Genomic DNA, 25,207 nt, shown 5'->3' with positions numbered 1-25,207 from the left:
AATATTTTTTTTCGGGATTTTATGCTGGGCTATGTAAAATTTAAACCTGCATGTTACATATCAGTTGAGGATGCTGGGACAGGGAGAATTTCTAGTCCTTTTTTTTTGTAAATATTTTTGTAAATAACAATCTCCAGTGCCTAGTGTACAGCGTGTTGTCCTGGTTTATATATTTGAAAAAAATAAAAAAATAAAAAAGGTAATAACAGTAATGTTTAAATTTGATAATTCCATAATTAGTATATTAATTAATAATATATTTCCTTGATCTTCCCTTGTCCCATTTGTATTCTCCTTCTTCAACCTTAACCAAAATATAATTCTTTAATATTTTCAATATATAAATGATTAAATATAGACATTTTTTCATATTTATACAAATAGTGATAACATCTATCTATAACACCTTTTTTAATCATCTTATATTATTCTTATAACCATCATCTCATTAGTTCACCAAACATTCTATTTTCGTGATTTTTGTTCAAGCTTAATGTCCCCTTTTATTCAAGTCATTCTTATCGGTCATGATTTTCTCAATGTTAATCATCCAAATTTTTCCATTTAGGTACTCCATCCCAATATTTTCATATTTCATGTATTATAAAAATACTGTGCTCTTTGTCTATCTTATAACATCTGGGTATAACATCCTTTCTGTTATGTGATTTGTTTTTTCATTTGCCATAATTTTGGGGGTGTTTTTTATTGTAAATTTAGATTGGAGATGTGCTTATTTATGTTGTCAAAGTTCTGGATTTCCTTGTTGTTTACATCTGTTGTCTTTTGTACCTGTCATAACATTGCGTACATTTCCTCTTGGAAAATATTTGTCTTGACTTGAAATATTACCTCTGAAAGTCTTTGATGCTCCAGGCTAAGTCCTTCAGGAGTGAATATTGAGTGTGGGGTCCTGTCATTTGTTGATAAATGTACAGTATCCATGTTGGCTCCCCTCTTCAAAAAGTGTTTTATCAATATTTTAATTCAGGGGTTCTCAATCAGTCAAAATTGTAATCCAATCTGTTAAGCCACCTTGTAGATTCTCCTCTGAAAGATTAGCCAAGAGCCAAAGTTTTTATTTTTCTCTAAACAATTCTTAGATTTAGTCAACAGTTCAGATATTTTTCTTTCAGACACTTTTTAATCTTATGGGTGGGCCAACTGTCTTCAAGATCATTTAAAATTTAAAGGAACAGTTTATTCTTTGTTTCATAGGTGTCCTGCCAGTTTCTGAGTCATTATTGTTAGTGTTCTGTGCTCTGATTCTCCACTAGGGGTCAGTAGCTATTCATTTTCCATTTTTTTCAGACAAAAAAATTATATATATTTATATATATATATATATATATATATATATATATATATATATATATATATATATATATATATATATATATATATATATATATATATATATATATATATATATATATATATATATATATATATATATATATATATATATATATATATATATATATATATATATATATATATATATATATATAATTTAAACCCTTTTAGGTGTAGTCTCAGCAGTTTTTTTTAGTTCTAGACTTGTCCAGACTGTAGTATTTAAAATTTAATTTCAGTCTATTTCTTTCTCCCTTAGCATTAATTCGCCGCTTCTGTCTATAAGGGAATTGGGATATAGTCCCCTCCCTTCACTTTCGGAGGTTGTCTTTCTTTGGGGGCCTTTCCCAAGGATTCACTTAGCAGATAGAAGAGAGAAGATCGATACTCTCACCAGTTCCAAGCACGCTGTTCACCAATGTTGTTGTTCGTGCTCTTGGACTTTGGCTGCAGGTAGCTTGGGCTGGACACTTATGCAGTGGCAGCCTTTCTCCTGTTGGGTTGCAGGGCTTCCCCTAGATCAAACGAAATGACCACTGTCATTTCATGATCAATGGAGCGCACTCCTTCACGGTCACCTCTTTGGGGCGACTTCAGACCCATTTAGGGTCCTCCTGGCAGGACGAAATTGGCTGCGGGGAGCGGAGCTTTGTTATCCCCCAGGCATATGCTACAATGCAAAACCAGAAGTCTGCGAGAATTTCTAGTTCTTTTAAATTAGCTTAATTCGGATTGAAATAAAAAGAGAAAGCTGGGGACTGTGTGAAGATTTTCATCAACATAGACTTTTGATTGGATCCAATAAGGTTTGTTTTATATACCCTCCTACATTGTACAAACCAACTTCATTTATATTAAACTAAATGAAAGCTTAAATCCTTCTGAAAGTGTACTTCTTAGCAACAAAAGTAAACCGCTTAAAGTGCATACAGGAAGCACTCTGCCAGAGCCAGTATGAATATTTGTGTGGGGGGGAGGGACTGCTGTATGTTATACAGATGTCTTTTTTATCTATTCCAAAAAAAGAGGGGGCAAGTGAAATCTATAGCACAGGGGAGGGATTCTTAGCTTTCTCTTCTGCAGCATTACAGTACTTGGAGAAATCTTAGAGTGCTTGACCTCATGCTTATATCACTGCTTTTTCTCATTTTTCTCACAGAAGGATAGAAAGTGGCCTTGTACTCAGACTATTGGTCTGTCTTAGTATTTCAACATTAACTGGCAGCAGCTTTCTAGATTCAAGCTGAATTTATCCACCTCTTCCTAGAAATACTGGTCTTTCTGTGTGGAAAAGTAGGTATCTAACACTAGACAAGGGTTCCTCATAGTCAGGCTATTGTCAGTGGATATAATGGTGTGTTTTATCTCTCCCAGAAAGTTTTTGGTATAAACTAGGCTGTTTGGGGTTCAGTTGGTTTTTTATTGTTTTATGGGATCTGAAAATTGTTGCCATATATTGAAGAACAGCAGTTACAGACTGCTTTGGTTTCATTTGCGTTTTTTTCAAGAAGTGCTGAGCTGTTTATCCACTTTTTTATGCCGTATAGTTTATATCGTATTTGATTTTGAAACCTGATGGCAACATAAAGTCCCCACTTGGAAAATTCCTTAATGAAGAGAAAAAAACAGAGCTTATGCAAACAGTTAAGGCCAATACGGAGGATGTGGTGTTGGTTGCTGCTGGCCAACAAAAAAAGGTGGTAAGTAGAATATTGATGCCCTTAGTATTTGTTTGAGCACCAGCAAAAATAAAATAAAATTTATTTAAATTTAAATTAAATCTGGTTTACTTTGACGAACAAGAAATCACCTGCACCTCTACTTTGTGTTTGCATTGATAAGCTGTTCCTTCTTTTAAAATGAACTTTAATTCATCCTTGAATAAATTACCTTCTTTCACCATTGCACTTTCAATTGGTATTTTAAAAAATAATAAGAAAAAACTGGTCCTGACAATTACAAGTTGACAATACAGGTAATCCCCAAGTTACGAGCGTTCACTTAATGCTTGTTCAAAGTTACATGATGAGCGCCCCTTAGTGCTTATGAGCAAGTCCCAAAGTTACTAATATTGCAGCACCACAGCAGTCGTTTACCCTTACGAGCGACCGCAGTAGCTCTGCAACATTCACCCTGATTATTCCCTCCCTCCCCACCCCCGCCCTGGGTCTCTCTAGGCACCAGACCTTCAATACTCACCCTTTGAAGATAGAGATCCTTCGCTTTCTTGGCTGCTCCAGGCCTTTGGTGCGTTCGCAGAGAATGGAGGCCTAAAGCAGGGCTTTTCAACCCTTTCACCCATTGTACCACTTTTAGGATATGGCAACATCCGAGTACCACCAGTCGCCTAGCAAGGTGTCAAGGTTTTCATTGTTGTGAGCATTTCTGTTGAGGATTGTCAGTGGGGGTGGGGTGGGGGATGTTTGTTTTTTATTCCCCTCGTCTGCTGGGTGGTTGCAGCAGGTTTTAGTCACATCACATGACCCTGGGACACTGTGACCGTCATAAATATGAATCAGTTGCCAAGCATCTGAATGTAAATCACAAGACCCTGGAGATGCTGCAACATTCCAGCTGATCGGCGCTTCTTCTGGGCTCAGCAGAAGCGCCAGGATCAGTGCCGAGCTCCAGCTGGAGCTTGGCACTGATCCTGGTGCTTCCGCTGAGCCCTGACAGCCCTGCAGCTCCAGTCATCTCTTGCTCAGGCTTGTGTGGTGCTGCCACCGGTTCAGCTCATTCCTCTCCCCCGCTACCACTTTTCTAGGATGGTCGCGTACCACCTGCCAGGTGCCAATGTACCACATGTGGTACCCGTACCACTGGTTGAAAAGCCCTGGCCTAAAGTAACGCAAGATGACACAAGATCAGTGGAGCAAGATCTCACTCTACTGATCTCACGTGATATCATGGTACTTTAGGCCTCAGTTCTCTGCAGCAGAGAACAGAACCGAAGCTGGGGGATGCTTTCACGTGTCTCTGGAGGCTGGATCGGGACATCTGAGGCCTTTTCCAGGCAGCTGCTGCCCAGATTTGAGGCTGGGGAACACTTCTATGACACACACACACACCCGCGGCCTGATCCGGGCTCCAGAAGCATTTTCTAGGCTGCTACCATCCAGATTTCAGGCCAGGGAACACTTCCGTGCACCCTAGTCTGGGCTTTGGAGGCCTTTTCCAGGCCTCTGCCACCTGGATTTGAGGCCGGGGAACGCTCCTGCCTACTGTGGGGTGGGGGGAGAGGGCTCATAGAAGCATTCCCCAGCTTCAAATCCAGGCAGCAGTGACCTGGAAAAGGCCTCCAGAGCCTGGATCAGGCTGCGGGGGATGCACGGAAGTGTTGCCCGGCCTCAAATCTGGGTGGCAGCTGCCTGGAAAAGGCCTCCGGAGCCCAGATTGTGCCGCAGGGGGTGCACAGAACCGTTGCCTGGCTTCAAATCCGGGCGGTAGCAGGAACCGCGGCAAAGAGGAGACTGATCTTTTCCAGGTGAGTCCGGCACTGCAGGAAGGGAGGGGGAAGTATGCAATATCTTAATGAGTCGGGAAGGCCTTCAGGGCCTGTTCCAGCACTAGGCCCTCCATGGCCTTCCCCATCCTGAGATACCTCATGTTCACTTAACAAGCTGTGACCATTTTAACGAGCAAGGGAGTGATTTCGTACCTCGAACAAGATTCACTCTATGAGTTTTCAAGTTACGAGTGGAATGGGCAGGCTACATTACACTTGTAACTCAAGGACTACCTGTAATACACTGCTTGGAGTTAGAAGTGCAAGTGTTGGGTCTTTCTTTGAGGCCTCAGCACCTTGTCCACCTTTTTTTCCCCTTTTGTTCTCTCATTTGTTCTCAGTGCTCTGCATTAGGAAAGCTACGCTTGAGGAGTGCTGAACTTCTGGAAGCCAAAGGTCTGTTACTTCGTGACCCTTCTGCCTTTCACTTCCTCTGGGTGGTAGAATTCCCACTTTTCCTTCCCAAAGAAGAAAATCCTGAAGAATTAGAAGCTGCTCATCATCCTTTCACTGCTCCCCATCCTTTGGATGAGCATCTCCTCTACTCAGATCCCAGACAGGTGCTTTTATGTTTTTTTTAATATACACACCAGGACACTGCAGACAAAGAGTTGGACAAGTTGAGAAAAGCAAAAGATTTTTTGTAATTAGCAATTTAATCCTAGGAAAAGAAATCTACCTTATCTGAAGGAGATGTCCTACAAAATCAGAACCAGAGAAAAAAAAGGATTATACACATTATGGTTTTCTTGGCCTCTGATTATCTTGTTCATTGTATTTCTGTCAACTTCCGTTGTGTAGTTTCCATTAGTTCCAAAAGCATTATTGGGTGGGATTTGCTGTTTCACAAGGATTTTAGCAGATATATATTACAATACAAATTACATTGTTTCCTTCTTTTTACTCGCTAGATTAGAGGTCAGCATTATGATCTGGTATTGAATGGTAATGAGATTGGAGGTGGCTCTATTCGAATCCATAATGCAAAGCAGCAGCGTTTCATACTTGAGACAGTTTTGAAGGTAATTATTTGTACTGAAATAGTCTTGTGCAGAGAATGAGGTGGCTGGATGGAGTCACTGAAGCAGTAGGCGTGAGCTTAAATGGACTCCAGAAGATGGTAGAGGACAGGAAGGCCTGGAGGAACCTTGTCCATAGGGTCGCGATGGGTAGGACACGACTTCGCAGCTAACAACAACAACAAAAAGTCTTGTGCATTTAATTTGAAATCAGCAAATTTCATAATACATAGACTTAGCAATAGCACTTATTGCCACATAATGCTTTATAGCACTCTCTGGGTGGTTTACAAATGTCAGCATATTGCTCTCAACAATCCGGGTCCTCATTTTACTGATCTTAGAAGAATGGAAAGCTGAGTCAGCCTTGAGCTGTTTGGCATCGAATTCTAGGCTGTGGGCAGAGTTTGCCTGCAATATGCATTCTAACCACTGTGCCATCAGGACTCCCTAACCATAGTTTCAAACATAGTTTCAACTGGGAAACTGTGAGCATCCTAGATTAATTCAAGTCCAAAAACAGAGAATTCCTGAAATCAGCCATCATCAGGCACATAGAGATAAACATTATCTACGTGTCATTCAAAGGAGACCAACAAAAAGCCAAAAAGGAAACAAAAAGAGCAAAACACTCAACAATACCCAGATGAGCAGAGATAAACACCAAGATTAATACTAGAGTCTAGACCAATGATCAAGAAGCAAACTATATCCAAGTTAGTTTTCCATTGAATTTAATACCTATTGATTGTGATAGCTGTTTTATTCTTGTATCAGAAGAAATATGCAGTGTTTGTCAGTGCAATTTTATTTTGCATTACCTTTTACTATTGTTAGAAATTTTAACATTCTTTTAAAAAAGAATGAATATACAGGAAAGCTACATTTGCAGTCTGGTTCTGCCTGTGGATTTCCCTAAGTAACTGTTTGGTCATTCTATGAATAAAAAGCCTGTTTGATCTACTTCTTACATTCGTAGGAGGACACTGAGCTGCTTTTTCACCTCCTTGAAGCACTGGAGTGTGGTGCACCCCCACATGGAGGAATTGCATTAGGTCAGTATCCTTTTTTAAAAAAAATTGATTTTGCCACATACAAGAAATTAGACTACTTTACTTTTATGGTCCCTTCCAGCTCTGTAATTTTGTGAATAAATAGTAAGTACACTGACATCAGTGTGAGATAGAAAGTCAGTTCATTTTTTCCTGAATGAAATTATTCCTATTTAGAAACCCACACATTTTTCTAAGTAAAAATCTATTTCAAGGGTTTTTTTTCCTATTGTAGTCTGAAGTGTACTGAGCAATCTGTGCTCTCACAAATAAAACACTACAATTTTTTCTCAAAACTGTGCATTGTCAAGGCAAAAACGTCCAATGTTTTTGACATGCATTTTACAAAAAACTGGTACCTTGATGATAGAGCAAAGATAATTCAAACGTTTCCCAACATAAAAAAAATTTTTTTTGAAGGCATTGTTATAGCTAAGCCAGAAAAAAATCTCCTTTGTAAATCCTTTGGCTCATTAAACAAGTATGTAATACTATACACAGATACTTCATTTATCAGTCATGTTTGTCAGACACTTATTCTTTATTCTGACTTATTTTTATCTCAGTGGAGCTAGAAGCAGAACAATAATGGTTTGTAAATTGGTTATTTTTGAAAGAGAAATGGAAGCTTTTCTATTTGGGTCCCCAGTCATCAAAAAGGCAACATACTCAGTAAAAACGTTATATAGCTTTATCGATTCAGCACTTGAATACTTATCTCTCTAATATATTTCTCAATTGCACCACAACCAATTAAAGGCACTTTGCTAACCAGCATAGTTTTCCCAACTGACATAAGCAGAGAGGTTATTCAAAGTAATGAAAGATATGTTACAATTCTTTCATTCCAGAAAAATTCTCAGCATGGAAAAGATAGCAAGAGAAGTAACAAGTAAAAAGCAGCGAGTGTATCGAATAAGAAGCTCTTACATTCTACATACATGTCGTTTCACCCTTCACAGACTTCGTCCGTTTTATAATCTAAAAGTATTAGAGTACCCACAGCTTTTTCCTGAAATAAGTCTTATACTTATTTTACCTATACAATATATTTTATTAATGGAGGAATACTGATATACTTCTTACAGCTTCATTGACAACTGTAGGATCCTTTTTCCAAAATCTGTTTATAGCACTATTAATATCTGGTACACTTCTTTTTCAGGGCTTGACAGACTAATCTGCCTTCTAGTTGGAGGTTCGAGTATTCGAGATGTCATTGCTTTCCCTAAATCTTTCAAGGGAAGAGATTTAATGAGCAATGCTCCAGATTATGTTGACCCACAAGAACTTGAGCCATATCATGTGCAGGTTACATGGCCTTTGACAGAAGCCAAAGCAAGGACTAACTGAGAAGTATCTATTCTTGGGAAATCTTAGCAAAGACACTAAATTTGTCACTAATTGACAGATTATCCATACTATTTGTGGAAAAAGTGAACTGCTGAAAGAATCAAGGGCATCCTTCATTATACCAGAGAAATTTCTTTTGTATAGCCTTTGTTCTAATCATATGTTCAAAAGACAGCATGTCCTATTACTATTGTTACATAGTGATATAGTCAGATGCAGTCTTGACATTTTGTTGTCTTGCCTTTATGTATGGAGGATCTTCAAAGTATATGTAGATGTTGCAGAGATCATTACTAGATAACCATAGTGATTTGGCCATACTGGGAGGTATTGAAACTACTCTACAGATTTTTGATGTGAAAATCAGTTTTATTTTAAAAACAGTGGTTATTTGAAACCTAACTGGGGGAGTTATTCTTCAGGGTTTTAAAGTACAAATACAGTATAGCCAGTTATGGAAGCATTTCCCCCCAGTTTATTAAACTTGATCAGATAGCAAAAATGGCTAATTTCTCTAATTATATATTTTTCAAAAATTCACATTTGAACAGCTATTACTTACATAGTTTTGTTGAAGGTCTGCAATAAACATTTGTGCTTTCCACTGTTGTGTTGCCTAATTGCCAAGTTTCCAAACAAAACAACAAAACTATTGCTTTTCTGTTTCCACAAGGCCCCTAGTTCCTACAGGTCTCACGGAAATAATCACTTCTGGGAGGACCTCTAGAAAGCAGCTGCAATTTTTGAAAATTAAGAGGTACAATGATTTATCCTCCCTAATAATGTTCGATACACTCCCTCCACATCAGAACAGTGTGTCTATATATACCTCTCTTTGGGAACAGGGGCATCTCTATTTTTATAACTGTTCTGTTACTCATCTTTGCCTGACTGTACAAAACAAAAGTTATAGGTACAACTTATTTATTATCCAATAAAGTTTAATAAGGTACCAATGAAACTGGACTTTTTTTTTCCAAGTTGTGGTTCCTGAAAAACGTTTGACAATTATTATAGACCCCCTTCAAACTGAACAGATATATATGTATTTAATCACATTTCCTACATTCGTCATGGGGCTAAAAGTGTTTTGCTGAATTTCATTTGACTCCGTGTGCAATGCATTTTGGTGCAGTGTCCAGCAAGTTAGCCAACATTCATGGATCTCAATTGCCCTGACAGTTTTTCCACTGTGGCAATGTCCTGGTGAAAACTTTCAAGATGTTTGTCATTGGCAGCACTTCAGGTGCGAATGCAGAAAAAAAAAACTTCAGTGACACTTCATGGTTTTGGGTGCAGAGGATGGATGATATATTAGCCTTAAAAAAAAATTAATTAACGTTTTTCTATTACTACTTTCTTTTCTGCTGGAAACCAATATTTTTACTGTTTTTATTGAAGACTGGTATTTTTATTATTTCTCCTACTGGGAAAAGGAATTTATTTAGCATATGGCATAAAATGTCAGGGAAATCTACAAATATTAAGACAATGAAGATCTGACAGCCTAAATTACTAATTCATTGTGTTTAGCACTTGTGTGCCTATCCTTGGTGCAGTGGCAGGCAAACTAGCTTACAACAGATGACTAGCAGTACTCTGGTTGCTGGCTCTTATGGGCTCCACTGGCCTCGCCTTGCCTTGTGTCACAATGCCTCACACAATGCCTCACAAACTGCTGCATGGGCAGGAGGGAGAAAGAGGCAGCACTCACATCCTCAGACTTCACTCAAGCCTGCTCAACAGTTTAAAGTCAATGTATATCCAAAAAATAAACAGCCTCTTGCCGTAACAAACTCTTCCTACATTTCATGATACAAGCACATAAGCCATGCTTGTGCAGGGTCCACAGGATTGTTTGGGATACTACATACCGTCTATCCCCCCAAAAGCTTCCCTTTTCAGATCACAGCCATTTATCCAGCTGCTACAAGGCTTATCCAACAATGGGATGAACTAAAAAATGTTACTGACTCCTTAACCTGATAAACCCTACTGAGGACAATTTTGTGAGTTCTGACCAGTTAACAAAGTAGGCATGCTAAGGGACCTCTTAAGCTTGTAGTCATCCAAGTACTGCTGCTGAGTCAGCTAAAACAAGCTCACGCAGAGGCAATTGTGAATCAAAAGCAGACAATAGTGGCAAAGGTGGATCCTAATTTGAAACCCATTGTGTGTGGAATAAGCAATGAGATCTAAACTTACATCCAGGGGTGTGCAAAGCAAGTTCCCTCTTCCAGGAAGCATTGAAAGACAAATAAATCATATCAGTTACAGCTAAACCAATCATTCTACAGATTCAAAATAGAGGAAAATGGGGAAGTGGGACCATTCTCTCCTGCAGTCAACTTTATTGTGAAAAGCAATTAGTTGATTTGCAAAGTCAAATGGTTTCCCATTAAGATGCTGACCAAATTCATTCATAAACCCTACTACTGTATTGCCAATCTGTTGTTCAAAATGAAACTTTGAGCAAGCATGAAGACTTCCCATATTGTAACTCTTCTATCATTCTTCTAAATGCCTAAACGGTGCCTCCCACAGCAAGCCATTTCTCAAGAACATTGGAGACATTGACAGTCGGAGGGAATTAACAAGAACCCATATAGCTGCCAAACGTCTAATAGATCTGGTTACCTTGACTGATAAAATATCACCATACATGATATGTATGTAACGGAGATCATATCGAGGTTGATAGACAAGATGGAGCCCGAATCTTGGTGAGTTACTAACAAAGGATGGTCTTGGAGTGTGAGTTACAAGTCATCCTTAGCTCAATGCTTCTAAAAATAAATACAAGTGCAAGCAAAATCACCAGTTGCGATTACAGCTTATGAAGCAGTTCAAAATGGGCTAAGGTGAAAGTCTGAGGCAAGAAAATTTCCCTCATCTTGAAATAAGCTCTCCTTGACTTTAATACTATTCTGAGTTGCCTTGCATTCTGAGTATTGGGTTTTTTTTTACACTAGCACTGAAGGATTTGTGGATAACATTTTTGTTGAATGAATGAAAAATCCATGTTTCAACCCAAAATTCCCAAAACCTTTCCATCGTGCCTGCCAATATTAAGTACAAGGATTGGATGCATAACAACTCGCCCCCAATTACCACTTGTTCCCCTACAGCATTTATTCATAATTTTGATGTGATTGTTTCAAAGCATAGCATTGACTGCGTATGGTGTAATTTGTATGAACAAGTCAATTATAGAACAAAATGAGTAGCATTCACGCATGTGAGCTGCTTTTATAGTCTTTCCAGGCAGCATCCATTCAGCCTAAGCATACCTATGCCCAAGTTCCACAAATGTTATGATATCCCAAATGCACGCCTGGACACACATAAATTACACAAAGCATCTCATAATGCAAATGAAAATTAGTAAAGTGCAAAATCTTTATTGTCCAGTGTTTTGTTTTAAAAAAATCTGATGACATCTCTGATGACATCTAGACTCCAAAATATCTTCCAATATATTTGTAATTAATCTCTGGACAGGTTCTTGTAGTATGAAAGGAGACTCACACGAATCTTGAGCAGCTGTGTGTTTATTGGTTAACATTCACTCATATATGTATAAACAATAGCTTTAGCAGTTAAACATTAACAGTTTACATGCCATCCCGAAATTGGTTGTTTTTCCTTATCTATTGCTTATCCCTTTCAATTAACACAAGGATTAATATACGATCCAGTTTCCTGCATTCCATAAGCTTATCTTCCTAATTTAAGATCTTGTTTCTTGCATGCTATCTCAAGCCCACTCTGTACACATCCTTTGCAGTCCCTGTCTGAGATTTGCCATCCAAAACAGACATGCAGAATATGTACTTCAATATGGACTCAGGAAACATGCTACAGGTTCTCAGATCTGAAAAGGGAAAAAGAATCAAGTCAATATATTCCTCATTTAGAGATACAAAACAATATAAAATGTGAATGGGTCAGATTTTGGATATTCCATCACATATTCAGAGAGAGAGTTCAAGATTGGGGTATCATCATTTCACCATTCTCAAGAAAACAAGCATATTAATGCAGAGTATACATACCTTGAAAAGCCAAATGTCAGTTCATCAACTACCTAGGAAATCAGATACAGACATTAATGTATCTAGTAGGAGAAACCACCTAAGCAGAGAATAGAGCCAAATTATGATTCAAGACAAGTTTTACAGTTTTGTGGGCTAGCTCCTGAATTTTTAATTTTCCACTTCTAACTATTGCACAGAATTGACTTTTCACCTGCAGATTTCTTCCATGTCTGGTTGAAGCAAATTTATTACAGTCCCACAAAACTTCAAGTCTCCTAATAGCTATTATTTTACTAAAAACAAGGAGCAATCCTGTTGGAAAAGCTAAACAAAGCTACTGTCTATTAGAAATATGGCAATATGTTTATTTTCATCCAGATATCGCAAATGTTAAGTTCCTGTGAAACTGAAGCTGTTTCAATTAAGACAGCGGCTCTCAACCTTTTCTATACCCCGCACCCCTAGAACGCTTCTGATATATTCTCACACCCCTGATTAAAAATAACAGCAACGAATTATGCAAATACATTACAATGTTCAAAACCCAAGTTTGCGCACCCCCTGGAATATTGTCTCGCACCCCTGGTTGAGAACCCCGGAATTAAAGAGGTCAGCTTATGGCTCAAAGCATTGGAAATTCCAAATTCAACTTTCAGAATACTTGAAAATCCCATTTTGCACTTGTGATAGGCCATTCTGCAAATGTTTATTTAACATCAAAACTATTATGCATGTCAACTCAACTCCGTCCTCTTAAAATTTATCACTTATGGCAGAACAGATGAAATGAAATTCAGCTACCGAGTCATATAGGCAGATACAGATAGGAACAAACTACGGCATTTGCTGTAATTCTTATAAATTCTCTGCCTAAGTACTTTTTTTTTGCTAGACAGCTCAGTTCCTAATAATTTAAAATACAACATTTATGCTTCATGCCAGGATCACATATGGTGATGCTTGGTGCTTTTTAAAGTTTCAAACTGGAACATACAGCGTTACCCAAACAACCAGGCAAGATTTATGCTGATTTTATATATTATAATGCAACACTACATAATAATTATGTAGCAGACATCATTTGTACCGTCTCAGTAAAATTGTATCTTCACTACTTTTCAGAGAGATTCCCATTGTCTTTTTCACAATTTCATCATTAACAGTACAAAGGAAACACGTTTATTTTAATATGAAACGGGGTCAAAGAACATAAGCAGCTTCATTTGGAAATCTAATGCACCCTTACATCTCTTTAAAATATGAACTTACCATTACATTGTGAAGTCAAAATTCTTCTTCTATCAATCAACTGCCACTGTTTTTAAACTAATCTGAAATTAAAAAAAATATTACAAGCCATCAGTTTATGTAGTTGTGCAAAACAAATACTATTCCACTAGCAATTCACTTGATCCCAGGTTTTGGGGTAAATTATGATACCTTGGCCTATCACTAAATATCAGCAACATAAAGCCTCAGTGTTTTCAGTTCTCAGAAAACTTTCTGTCCACTACTCTTAAAACATCATTGGCTTTTCCAGCAATATCAAACTAATTTTGGTTGGTATGTTTTATTTCAGAAGTCAGGAAACAAAACAGGCAGCAAAAGTTATTACCCATTCCCACTACAGCTCACAAAATCGAAAGCATCCCATCTAGTTTTAGTCAATTTTTATTCCATCTTTAACACTGTAATGAAATCTGACGTGGTGAAATTCGTAGGAGATATTAGTCATATAAAAGGAGCGTAATACAGTCAGCCGGCAAGTCATTCGCCCATAATTTAAGCATCAACTTTCAAGACTGAATAATTAGATTATAAAAATAATATACTGACCTTGTTCAAGAGATCCCATAAAACAGTAAACAGCTAACAATTTTGGAGAAATGAAAAAACAAAAACAAAATTGCATTAAGAGTCAAAAAATATTTTCAGTTAATTTTTTTTCTAATTTTTGCTTCAACACTGGGTAAGGAAATCTACTTCCTGATGGAAAATAACCAAACTTAAAACATGCTGACTAGCTATAGATGCCCGGGGCCCGGATCCGGCCCGCGAAGTGCTTTCATGTGGCCCGCGAAGCCATCCTGGAAACAGTGAGGGAACGGCCCCCACTGCCTTGGCCCTGGCCCAGAGACCCTCCTTCTGCCAGAGACCCTCAGATCTGTCCCACGCCCAGGCCCCCATAGGCACCCTTGAGCTGGCCACGCCCACCCAGTAGGCCATACGCACTGTAGCCACGCCCACCCAGTAGGCCACACCCACCTGGCCCCCTGAGGGCAACCGCAATGCTGATGCGGCCCTCAACGAAATTGAGTTTGACACCCCTGTTCTTAAGGAAGATGAAAAAGGTAGATACTTTAAATATACATCAGTAAGTTCAAGTGAGAACTTGGGAAAGCAATTATTTTCTCTGAATGCCTAATCGTAGGCTGAACAATGTAACCTCAGTGAAAAGTGGAACAACTGATAAAAAGCTTTGAACAAACCATGGAATAAATGAAAAAAAAAACTCTTACCTCAAGCTATTAATTCCATCTTCAAAACCTAGTTAGATATGCAAACACAAAACATTGGAAGTTTACTATTACAAAACCTAAATAACAATGCTGTTTTTTCACCCACATTCCAATTGCAGTTCAGGTATTTCAATACCTTTTTAAACTTTGCTAGTTTTATTCTAAGGTTTTAACAGATCAATCTTGAAGACAGAATTCCTTGGAATAGATTCCTAATGTTTCTAGGTCTTCAATAAAGCTTTTTCTGACAGGATTAGGCAGCCAAACTCAGAAAAGTTAAACAATAATCCAAGAGAGAATAAAGGAAGGATGCTGTCATCCATTCCACTCAAGTTAGGAAAGAAAGACCCCTGGACCATTCTTTTGACCAAGAGTTATACTTTACTGAAGCAAAAGTCATTACAGAAGCAGCAAAGCAGAATCTGCTAAACTGGCAAGGAAACAATATACTTAACTTTCTTTTTCCCCAACCTTCCTCCATTATCAGTCTTTCACGAAATGAAAAGTTTCAGGTTGTCTGGGTAACAGACCCTTCTCTGCACACCTGCTTCTTTGCAACATTGTTTTAGGAGACCTTGGGCTGGATTGGTGTGTCTCCCTTATTCTTATTGTACCAGACCGGCACGGTTTGGTTCCCGGACACCCCCTTTGTCCTCCCACATTCCATTCACCTCCCTCCCGTTGCAAAAATGTCAGGGGACAGTATAACAGTATACAAAGCCATGCTAGCAGAATGGCCACCATGACAGATATGCTGTTGGATGTTTTCAGAGCTCTGTGTAGAATGAACACCTGAACTCATCTTTAGGGTATACAGTCAAACAGGCATTTTTGCATTGATATAGCATTATTAAAGTTTACATTTTTAATGTTTGCAAAACACTGTAACTGCTTGCAGGGAAGTTCAGAGGGTTAAGTTGATATCAGTAGTAGCTTACCACTGTCAATAGTTTTGCTCTTAAACAATTCTTCATGTTATTCCAAGTCCTAAAGATAAAGAAAGGTTGATAATAGCCAAGAAAATGATTTTATTAGTCACAGAAGATCCAGGTAGGTGCCCAGTCAGGTAGAGCTAATCACAGAACTCCATCTTTAAAGTCAGTTTTATTAGCTTCTCATCATGCAGGCTGACAGCATTAAATATTCAAATATCAAGTATATTTTAATTAACACATGAGAACAATATGCCACATATATTCTAATTTTCCTCAGGAGACTAGAGAAATTCATGTATTTTTTCAACAGTTTGCAATATTTATAATTTGCTACAGAAATAGACAAGATCAAAATGGAAAAATGGCTCAGTGTTACTTTATTATTCTACTCATCACAATTTATGTTGGTATCCATCATTTTTATGGTTACTCATAAGATTATAAAAATAGCAATTAAAATTAAAACCTACAGATGGTTAGGACCTTTATTAGAGCTAGTCCAGATGGCTTAAATAAGACCTATCAAAGAAACAATTGCTCCTGTTACAAACCTTGCTATGGCAGATGAAGCTCTTTGGAAGGGAAATTAGCCCTTTGTCAAAAGCCTTTCTGACAAGTGAGAGAAGATCTCCTAAATTGTTTCCGAAATGTTTGATTCCAATTCAATGTTCTGTAAATATTCCTTTTCCCAGCTTTTGTTAGGTGATTTTAGTATTTACTTTATACAGAAATTTAACCACTATTTGTAACTTACCCTACTACTGCTGACATACATATCTTGCTTTTGTTTGCCTACCTCCCTTTAATTTGCATATCTGGCAGGCAGCAAGTTTAAATTCACAGGATATCCCCAACGTGCTTGCCTGCTCCTCTTCAATCTTCCCTAGGCTAAGAGTCCTTAGGAGAAATGCTGGTTGCAGCTGCCTGCTTTAGTTTTAATGAGAACATGCAGTACAGTAGAATTTCTTACAGGCATACTGAGAATTTATAGGATGAATTTTTGACAGAAATTTATAGAGAATTTGAACTAAATTGAACTAAAATGCACCTAAAAGTCATTAAAAGGTATATTCTTAAGGTTTTATAATATCACTCAGCCAATCAACTTTCTGTATTTCAACTTGCCTTTTCTTGAGGTTCTTCAGAAACACAGCTCAATCATTATGACCTATAAAGAGAAATATTTTCTTAGGCCACTAGCGTGTTTTCCCCCACACAGCATCATTTTTCTTCCAAACCTTGCTGTGATCTACTGTATCAGTGTATATTCAGTTTATCCTCACATGTATCAGCGACCTGATTCAGCATCATATACAGTAGATTAGTTTGTCCTTTTCATTCCAAATCCAATTGTTTAAACATTAACTGTTGCATATAAATTATAGATGGGCATAATTAAAATGCTTGCATCAGCATTTTACATTACATTCCTAAGCAACAAAGCTGAAATGTCCTAAGAACAGCAAAACAATTATCAAATAGAATCCAACACAATTTTAAAAAGGCAGAAGATGCAATATGTATAAATCACAGCAAGTCACAGAAAATGAATAGATCCAAAGCGTGCAAGATCATTCTTCAACTGAGAACCATGGTTCAATAAATTGTTTTTCCATTTGTTTGGCAAGTTGAATGAATTCCAAACCCAAAATGTAATAACCACAGAAAAACCAGCAGACACAAAGGGTACAAGTGGCACTCATCCTGTTAGCCTTAAAGACTTGGCTCTTTACCCTAGGTCTTTAAGATGGAGTACACACCCTTATTATAAGAATGGGCATTTTTGTTGCTGCCTGGTTTTATTTGTTCCTTGTTTTTACTATTGTTTTCCTGATTTACATTTATAAATCACCCAAAGTCACTAGGAGTCTGGCAATGTGCAAGTTTATTAAATAATACTTAACAAAGATTTAACAAAACTAGGATGCTCACACAGTGTAACTGTAGAAAAATGCAACTACGATCTTGTTGTAAATAAAGGACCACTATTAAGTATTTTGTTCTTAACAACTTACATGTTTGATCATCTAAAGCTGATCCATATTAGAGAACCCAAAGGCCAGCACATCAATGGGTAGCATTCCAATATTTGCGAACACAGAATCTGTTAAGAGATGTTCAGTTCAGTAGTTGTTAGGACTTACAACATGAATGTAGTATCGTGGCAGGAAGGTTTGGATATTTTAAACTAAATTCAGATATAGTTAAGTGAACACGATGAAAAGATTTTAATAAGCAACCAAGTTACTGTTGAGGTCAGAGTTTTTTTAATGAACAATTACTTGAAGTAGGCTTATCTGTATCAGGAACAATCCAGGATCAGACCAGCTTTAGAGGATGCATCAGATAGGAGCGAAAGACATGTGCTCATCACAGATTATCTGCTGAACTATGTTTTCATCACACGCATCTCTCCTTGGACAAAATAACCTAACAGACTATTTAAACCTTACAACTTACCAATCCTTGTTCCATGATCACAGAATCGTTTGCAAAACCCTGCAAAGAAAACAGCAAATGTTTCAATGTTTCAAATTACAAAAGGGATGAAGATTTTTTTAAAGAGCATAGATTGTGCCTCAGTTTGAAACAAAGGTGGTTAAGCAGTCTCATCATTATTTTCTCAAGAGTAGCAAATAAGCATCATCATTATGGCACAAAGGCACAACCAAAGGTAGTTTTTATCTACTTAGCATTCTGCATGTACCACAAGAACAGAAACATACCTTTACAGACAGCATTGGCTTGAGATTTTGTACCTACAAAGGAAATGGGCGTTTATTAGACAAGAACTATTTTTAAAACAAAACAGACCTAATAAGGATTGGTAGTATTTTGATTGGTAATCTTTAGGAATCGAGACTCACTTTTGACCTGCAGCCTTAACACTGATTTTACTGCCAACAATGAGGACTCTTCATTTCCTCTTTTAGGAGGGAATAAGGTCTGCTTTATAAATCTTTCTCAGCTTAGCCTACAACTTTCAAGCAAAAGCAGCAAGTTCCTCTCACTTAAATTAGAAGGTGGATGGATGCCACAAATATTACTGCATTTGTTCTTAGCCACCGCATTATTTTTGACTTGCACTATTAATGCAAATTACATTATCAGGACAGAAATAAGCCATCTCACCAACACTTCCAAAAGACAAAGGTGAAAACATTCCAAATTTGCAGTTGTACCGTTAAATCTTTTAATAAACAGGATTCTCAATGTGCAGTTATTTGGTGAGTCATGTCTCAGATCATGTATGCTGCTTGCTTTTGTTATGAATTATGAAATACATAATTGGAACATGAGTTTTCCCTCATCTACTTTATCCATGTTCCTTTCTCTGCCAACTGATCCAACATATTTTGATGCTTTTTAGGCAACCTCAGTCATACATCCTCAGAACATCCCAGGTATTTGTTAAATAGAAAGAAAAAAGATAATTTGTTTGAAACTGAAGACAGATGGTGGACTTTAGCTGCTTCGTTTACAGGATGGGGATGTAAAATGATGAAAAGATTACACCAATACTAAGGATGAAATAACGCAACTCAGATGTTACTAAGTGAAGAATTAAAAATATTAAGGACTACATTAAGATAGCAGGAAGAAATAGTTTAGCAGCTGCTATGAGGGGACTACGCACAGAGCGATTTGATTATAGCTGTTGCACTTGGATACATAATACTAGTGAAGAAGTATCTGATTATCCTGAACTAATTGAGAAACATCATGAACAAGTTAATTACAAGAGGGATGGGAATCCCTTGAAAGGACTCAGTGATTGGATCCTTATCTTGGCTGGATGGGTAAAACAATTGATAATGTTGGGAATTTTAATATTGATAACTGGAATGATGGGTTTGTTGTTATATGCAGTTTGGACAATGTGTTGTAAAGACTGCTTGGTCGATGGAAAAAATGAAAGATGTGTGTGAAGAGGTTAAAAGAATGTTGAGACAATTTGAGAAATGTAAGTGTAAAAATCAATATTGTGAAGAGAAAAAGGGGGGATTGTGGGGAAAAGTGTTTTTACAGAACTGAGAAGACATGCTAGCCAGGGGTAGGCAACCTCGGCTCTTTTATGACTTGTGGACTTCAGCTATGCTGACTCAGGAATTCTGGGAGTTGAAGTCCAGGAGTCATTAAAAGAGCTGAGGTTGCCTACCCCTGTGCTAGCCTGTGAGGCAAATACATTGTATATATTTTAATCTCATGAGCGAAGCTTGAGAATTGTATATAGGAAGGTCTCTGCTGTGCTGAAAACCGGCCCTAACCAGAATTTACTGGTATGATAGCAACAACCCTGAGGAACTAACAACCATAAAAGGAAATTTGTAAATAAGGGCAAGGGATGATACAATTATTTTATTTTATTTATTAATTTGATTTATATACCGCCCTTCTCCCGAAGGACTCAGGGCGGTGTACAGGGCAATAAGATGCAATAAAAATACAATATATAAAAGTTAAAATGAGAATTAAATAGAATAGCCCAATTACAATAAAAAGTTAATTAAAATTACAATTAAAATACCCCAAACCCATCAGGCCAGGCCGGCTTGTTCAAATAGGTGAGTTTTCAGGTCACGGAGGAAAGAGCTAAGGTCAGGAGCCATCCGGAGCTCAACCGTAAATTAATAGTAGTGAGAGAAGTAATCAGGAGCTGAGATAACTATTCACTTTAGAAACTCTGGATAGAGTGTGACGTGATTACTGTATGATTACTAAGCCAATGAAGAAAAGGTGGGAGGAAAATTTGCAATGGCAATGGAGAATATAAATATTGTAGATATGGGAGTGTGTCCACTGTATGCTTTGCATGCACAAGGAGCACCCTCTTTGCAAAGGAGTACAAACAAATTACCACTGTTTTCTCTTGGAAGTTTTGGCTTGTGAATTTTATTTCAACCAGGCAACGAATCCCACAATTGGAAATGAGTAATCATCCCTATACCTAAATTGAGGTCCTAATCCTGCTCAGAAATGTTGGCATTCATCACGCTCTCAGATGTCCCTACCAACATAATTTATCGTCATTTGCAGGTTAAGGAAAAGTTTTATTTTTTTTCAGGGTGTTACTCCGAAGGTTCCCCTCCTCTCTCTACGTTTTGCAATGAAATTAAATCCACGCTTTGCAGCGAACACAGCAAATCATTTATTTGTCAATGCTTTTTGAATGCACCTTGCTAATTAACTTTCATTCCTGTTTTGGCCTGACTCAAGGCTTATCCACAGGATATAGTCAACTTATGACAGCTCATTATTTGTGCAAATTATTCAAATTGCTAAAAAAGAATTTTGGGAGGCTGAGATGATCATTTCGAACTCTTTATGTTTTCATCAGTCAGTCATAGGGCATGATAAAGGGTATGACTGACTGGTGAGAACATAAAGAGTTCGAAATGATCATCTCAGCCTCCCAAAATTCTTTATTAGCAATTTGAATAATTTGCATATATATATATATATATATATATATATATATATATATATATATATATATACACACACAGATATATATATATATATACATAAATACATAGATATATACACATAGATACATAGATACATATACATACATATATATAATATATAATATATATAATACATATACATACATATATATAATATATAATATATATAATCTACGAAAACAAATACATATATATATATACATAGATACATATATATGTATATATGTGTGTATATATCTATATCTATCTTTAATTGGTTTATCAGAGATCACTACCGACCTCACGCACTTCGGATCCATCTAAAATAATAAAGATCACGGCGAAGAAGGGCTGGGGCTCAGTATCTCAGTACATTAAAGGCTTCTGCTAGTTCTCTTTTTTGAATTGTGGCCTACCTTCTACTTAGCGCAAAAGCTTGCGTGCCGATTTAGTAACGGGGAGCTGTTAGTATTCCCCCGTGCGGAATTCACGATCAGTCTTATGGCTTTCCTCGACCACGAGGCCCATCTGGAAAGGCTGCTCTCTTTCGGGCCGTTTTTTTCTTTTTTTGCAGCGCCATCTTATGCTCCGCGCCCAGCATTTTTTTTCAAAATACGGCTAAGAAACGGAAAGCCCGCTATTAATCCAACGCCATCCGGGCCTCCCCCAAGCCATCCACGAGCAACGCGGCCTTTGAAAGACCCAACTCCTCTATAGAAAGCAGCAAAGCAACACGAGGCTGGGAGGAGAGGGGGGGGGGGAAGGAAGGAAAGATTCACCATACTCACCCAGCCGCACAAACCCAACGCAGGCTTCCAAAAGAGAAAGCGCGGGCCGCAGCCGCTCTTTTTATAGACGCTGCGTAGCTCTTGGGAGGAGGGGGCGTCACGTGACGGGCGCGCGTCTTTGCATAGCTCCTCCTCCTGTTACCGCTCCCTAGAGGGCAGGGGTAGGCAACCTCGGCTCTTTTATGACTCATGGACTTCAACTCCCAGAATTCCTGAGCCAGCTCAGGCTTCCAAAAGAGAAAGCGCGGGCCGCAGCCGCTCTTTTTATAGACGCTGCGTAGCTCTCGGGAGGGGGGCGTCACGTGACGGGCACGCGTCTTTGCATAGCTCCTCCTCCTGTTACCGCTCCCTAGAGGGCAGGGGTAGGCAACCTCGGCTCTTTTATGACTCATGGACTTCAACTCCCAGAATTCCTGAGCCAGCTTGGCTTGGCTGGCTCAGGAATTCTGGGAGTTGAAGTCCATGAGTCATAAAAGAGCCGAGGTTGCCTACCCCTGATCTAGTCTCTTCTTAAAAACCCAGTGATGGAGGTTGCCTACTCCTGCCCTGGGGGGGGGGGGGGAAACACGATTCCTACGCATAACAGTCCCCCCTCCCCCCCCCCACTTCAGCGCCACAAGTAAACCGAGGCCGTCCGCCCGGCGCAGGGTCCCCCCTCTCCGTGGTGGGCTCGTTCCTGGGGGTGTGGCTACCTGACGCGAAGATTGTTTCAGGGGGGGGGGGAAAGCAAGTCAATCAACAAAGACGAAGCGGGGCGGCGGGAGGGGGGGGGGAGGGAGAGAATATGTGCTTCCGGGGCGTTTCTCTTCTTGGGGGGTTCGCTTCCGGAAGGGTGTTCGGGCTCGTCCCACCCCCCCCTTGGAGGTACGTAGGCGATGTATTTCGGTCCCCTCGGGATAGGGAAGGAGCTCGGGAGAGCCGCTGTCTTCTCCTTTCTTCCCACCCTCAGGACAGTCATTCTGCGGGGCTTCCCCCAAAAGGACGGCGTGGATTCTGCGTGCCCCCCGAATTTCTAGCCTCACTTCTCCCCTTCTCTGTCTCTTAGCAACCGAGTTTGCTCCTCCTAAAAGAGATTTCTGGGGGCAAGGTTGCCTGTGCGCCTCTTCCTTGATCTTTTTGCACCTTCCCACCCACCCCCCAAAATCCGTTGAAATTTGGCACTTTGCAGTTCACTGTACTTACCTTTTGGTTCACCCGTACGTTCCTGCCTCGGTTTTGTTATTATTATTATTTTTTTAATTAACTGTCCTCTTTAGGTACTTTTTCTTTACGTACGAAGCGTTTGGTTTCTTTGCAAATTTGCTCGGGTTCTTGGGAGCATTTGGATCTAAGGAAGCGGGGTCTTGTGGTGGGAAAGATTTAGAAAGCAGAAAGTTGAAAGGAGGATTAATTGCCTTTCTTGTAGTCTGCTCGCCTGCTTGCCTCTTTGGAAATACTTCAAAATGAATAGAATAAAATAGAATGGGGCTGGAAGGGAACTTGGAGGTCTTCTAGTCCCCCCCCCTGTTCAAGCAGGAGAACCTATACTATTTCAGACAAGTGACTATCTTAGTCCAGGGGTAGGCAACCTCGGCTCTTTTATGACTCATGGACTTCAACTCCCAGAATTCCTGAGGGTTTTAGTTTAACTTCAGGGACTGTAATTTAATTAATAGTTTTAATTGATTTTTATTTTGTATGCTATGTATTTTAATTTTCCCTGTAAACCGCCCTGAGTCCTACGGGAATAGGGCGGTATATAAATTTAAATAATTAATAAATAAATAAATAGGAGGCAGAATTTGGAACTAGGCCAGGGGTAGGCAACCTCGGCTGTTTTATGACTCATGGACTTCAACTCCCAGAATTCCTGAGGGTTTTAGTTTAACTTCAGGGACTGTAATTTAATTAATAGTTTTAATTGATTTTAATTTTGTATGCTATGTATTTTAATTTTCCCTGTAAACCACCCTGAGTCCTACGGGAATAGGGCAGTATATAAATTTAAATAAATAAATAAGCTTGTAAGCCGCCCTGAGTCTTCGGAGAAGGGCAGGATATAAATGGAATTAAAATAAAAAATAAATAAAATAAAATAGGAGGCAGAATTTGGAACTAGGCCAGGGGTAGGCAACCTCGGCTCTTTTATGACTCATGGACTTCAACTCCCAGAATTCCTGAGCCAGCTTGGCTGGCTCAGGAATTCTGGGAGTTGACGTCCATGAGTCATAAAAGAGCCGAGGTTGCCTACCCCTGATCTAGTCTCTTCTTAAAAACCCAGTGATGGAGCACCCACGATTTCTGAAAGCAAGCTGTTCCACTGGTTAATTGTCCTCACTGTCAGGAACTTTCTCCTTAATTCCAGGTTGCTTCTCTCTTTGGTCAGTTTCCAACCATTGTTTCTTGTCCTGCCCTCTGGTGCTTTGGAGAATAACGTGACCCCCTCTTCTTTGCGGCAGCCCCTCAAATACTGGAATACTGCTATCATGTCTCCCCTATTTCTTCTGTTCTTTAGACTAGCCAAAGCCGAGTCTTGCAGCCATTCTTCAATCTGCATGTATCTTGTTTGTGTGAAGAGATGTTATAGAACTTCATTAAAATTATGTGTGGTGTGGAGAAAGTGGGATCATCTGATTTCTTTTGAAAAAGCTGAAAATTGTTTGTAACGTTGGAAATTATTTTTTCCTGTTTAATTAAGAGAGCCCACCAAAGTTCTAGATTATCAGAAGGTTTAGGACAAGCCAGAATAATAATTATGCATGTGAATAAAATAAATTAATATGCAATTAATTGCTTAAAATAGCTGAAATGGAATTTATAAGTAAAATGTTCATACAGAAACTTAACAATTTTAACAAATGTAAAATAGTGTAAATGCTATTGAATAATGACTGTGAAGCATCACCTTATTGCCTTCATGAATTTTAAATTTCCTTTTTTAAACATTTGAATTTTGAATATATTTCAACTAGTTTCCTAAAATTAGAAAGCCACATAATATGCTTTATCACTTCACTTATTTTATGATAAAAAATTTCAATTTTTTAAAAAAGTCTATGGCTTCATACCAGTAGATTATATACATAGAGCAACATGGACAAAGCTAATCAATACATTTTAAAGTCTTTGCTCAGAAGAATCTATACAACATCTATTCCTACAATGGATTCATGAGGTCTTTATGCATCTTGTTAATTTTCATTGTGTTTCTAAATTT

At 38.5% G+C, this 25,207-nt stretch overlaps 2 protein-coding genes across 3 annotated transcripts in view; one reads left to right on the top strand and one right to left on the bottom strand.

Annotated features, from left to right (window-relative positions):
• The window catches only part of DARS2 (aspartyl-tRNA synthetase 2, mitochondrial), a 35,325-nt gene extending 26,438 nt beyond the window's left edge, over positions 1 to 8,887 (top strand). The window contains exons 13-17 of one of the 2 annotated variants that reach the window (XR_014026004.1): positions 2,904 to 3,056; positions 5,203 to 5,421; positions 5,778 to 5,883; positions 6,860 to 6,935; positions 8,098 to 8,120. Coding sequence is in view for 1 of the 2 variants with exons in the window: in XM_081324377.1 (XP_081180503.1) it covers positions 2,904 to 3,056; positions 5,203 to 5,421; positions 5,773 to 5,883; positions 6,860 to 6,935; positions 8,098 to 8,285 (747 nt within the window). In the remaining variant the exon portion in view is untranslated. Of the gene's footprint in view, positions 1 to 2,903; positions 3,057 to 5,202; positions 5,422 to 5,772; positions 5,884 to 6,859; positions 6,936 to 8,097 lie in introns of both variants that reach the window. The other variant, XM_081324377.1, reaches the window with a different exon arrangement.
• A 2,933-nt stretch (positions 8,888 to 11,820) lies between these two features.
• LOC308666641 (uncharacterized protein) lies at positions 11,821 to 22,969 on the bottom strand (the record flags this gene model as incomplete). The annotated part of the gene is made up of 12 exons (XM_081325535.1): positions 11,821 to 12,159; positions 12,341 to 12,372; positions 13,592 to 13,653; positions 14,159 to 14,191; positions 14,842 to 14,869; positions 15,780 to 15,828; positions 16,902 to 16,944; positions 17,792 to 17,880; positions 18,237 to 18,275; positions 18,503 to 18,535; positions 22,012 to 22,146; positions 22,955 to 22,969. The coding sequence occupies 5 exons, from the start codon at positions 22,967 to 22,969 to the stop codon at positions 17,800 to 17,802; spliced, it is 303 nt and encodes a 100-aa protein (XP_081181661.1). The 3' UTR covers positions 11,821 to 12,159; positions 12,341 to 12,372; positions 13,592 to 13,653; positions 14,159 to 14,191; positions 14,842 to 14,869; positions 15,780 to 15,828; positions 16,902 to 16,944; positions 17,792 to 17,799.
• Positions 22,970 to 25,207: the final 2,238 nt, after the last annotated feature.

This window comes from Vipera berus, assembly GCF_964194415.1.
Source record: "Vipera berus genome assembly, chromosome: 3".
In the NCBI taxonomy this organism is placed as follows: Eukaryota; Metazoa; Chordata; class Lepidosauria; order Squamata; family Viperidae; genus Vipera; species Vipera berus.
Note: the sequence above shows the minus strand (reverse complement) of the source record. Positions and strands in the feature narration are given on the sequence as shown.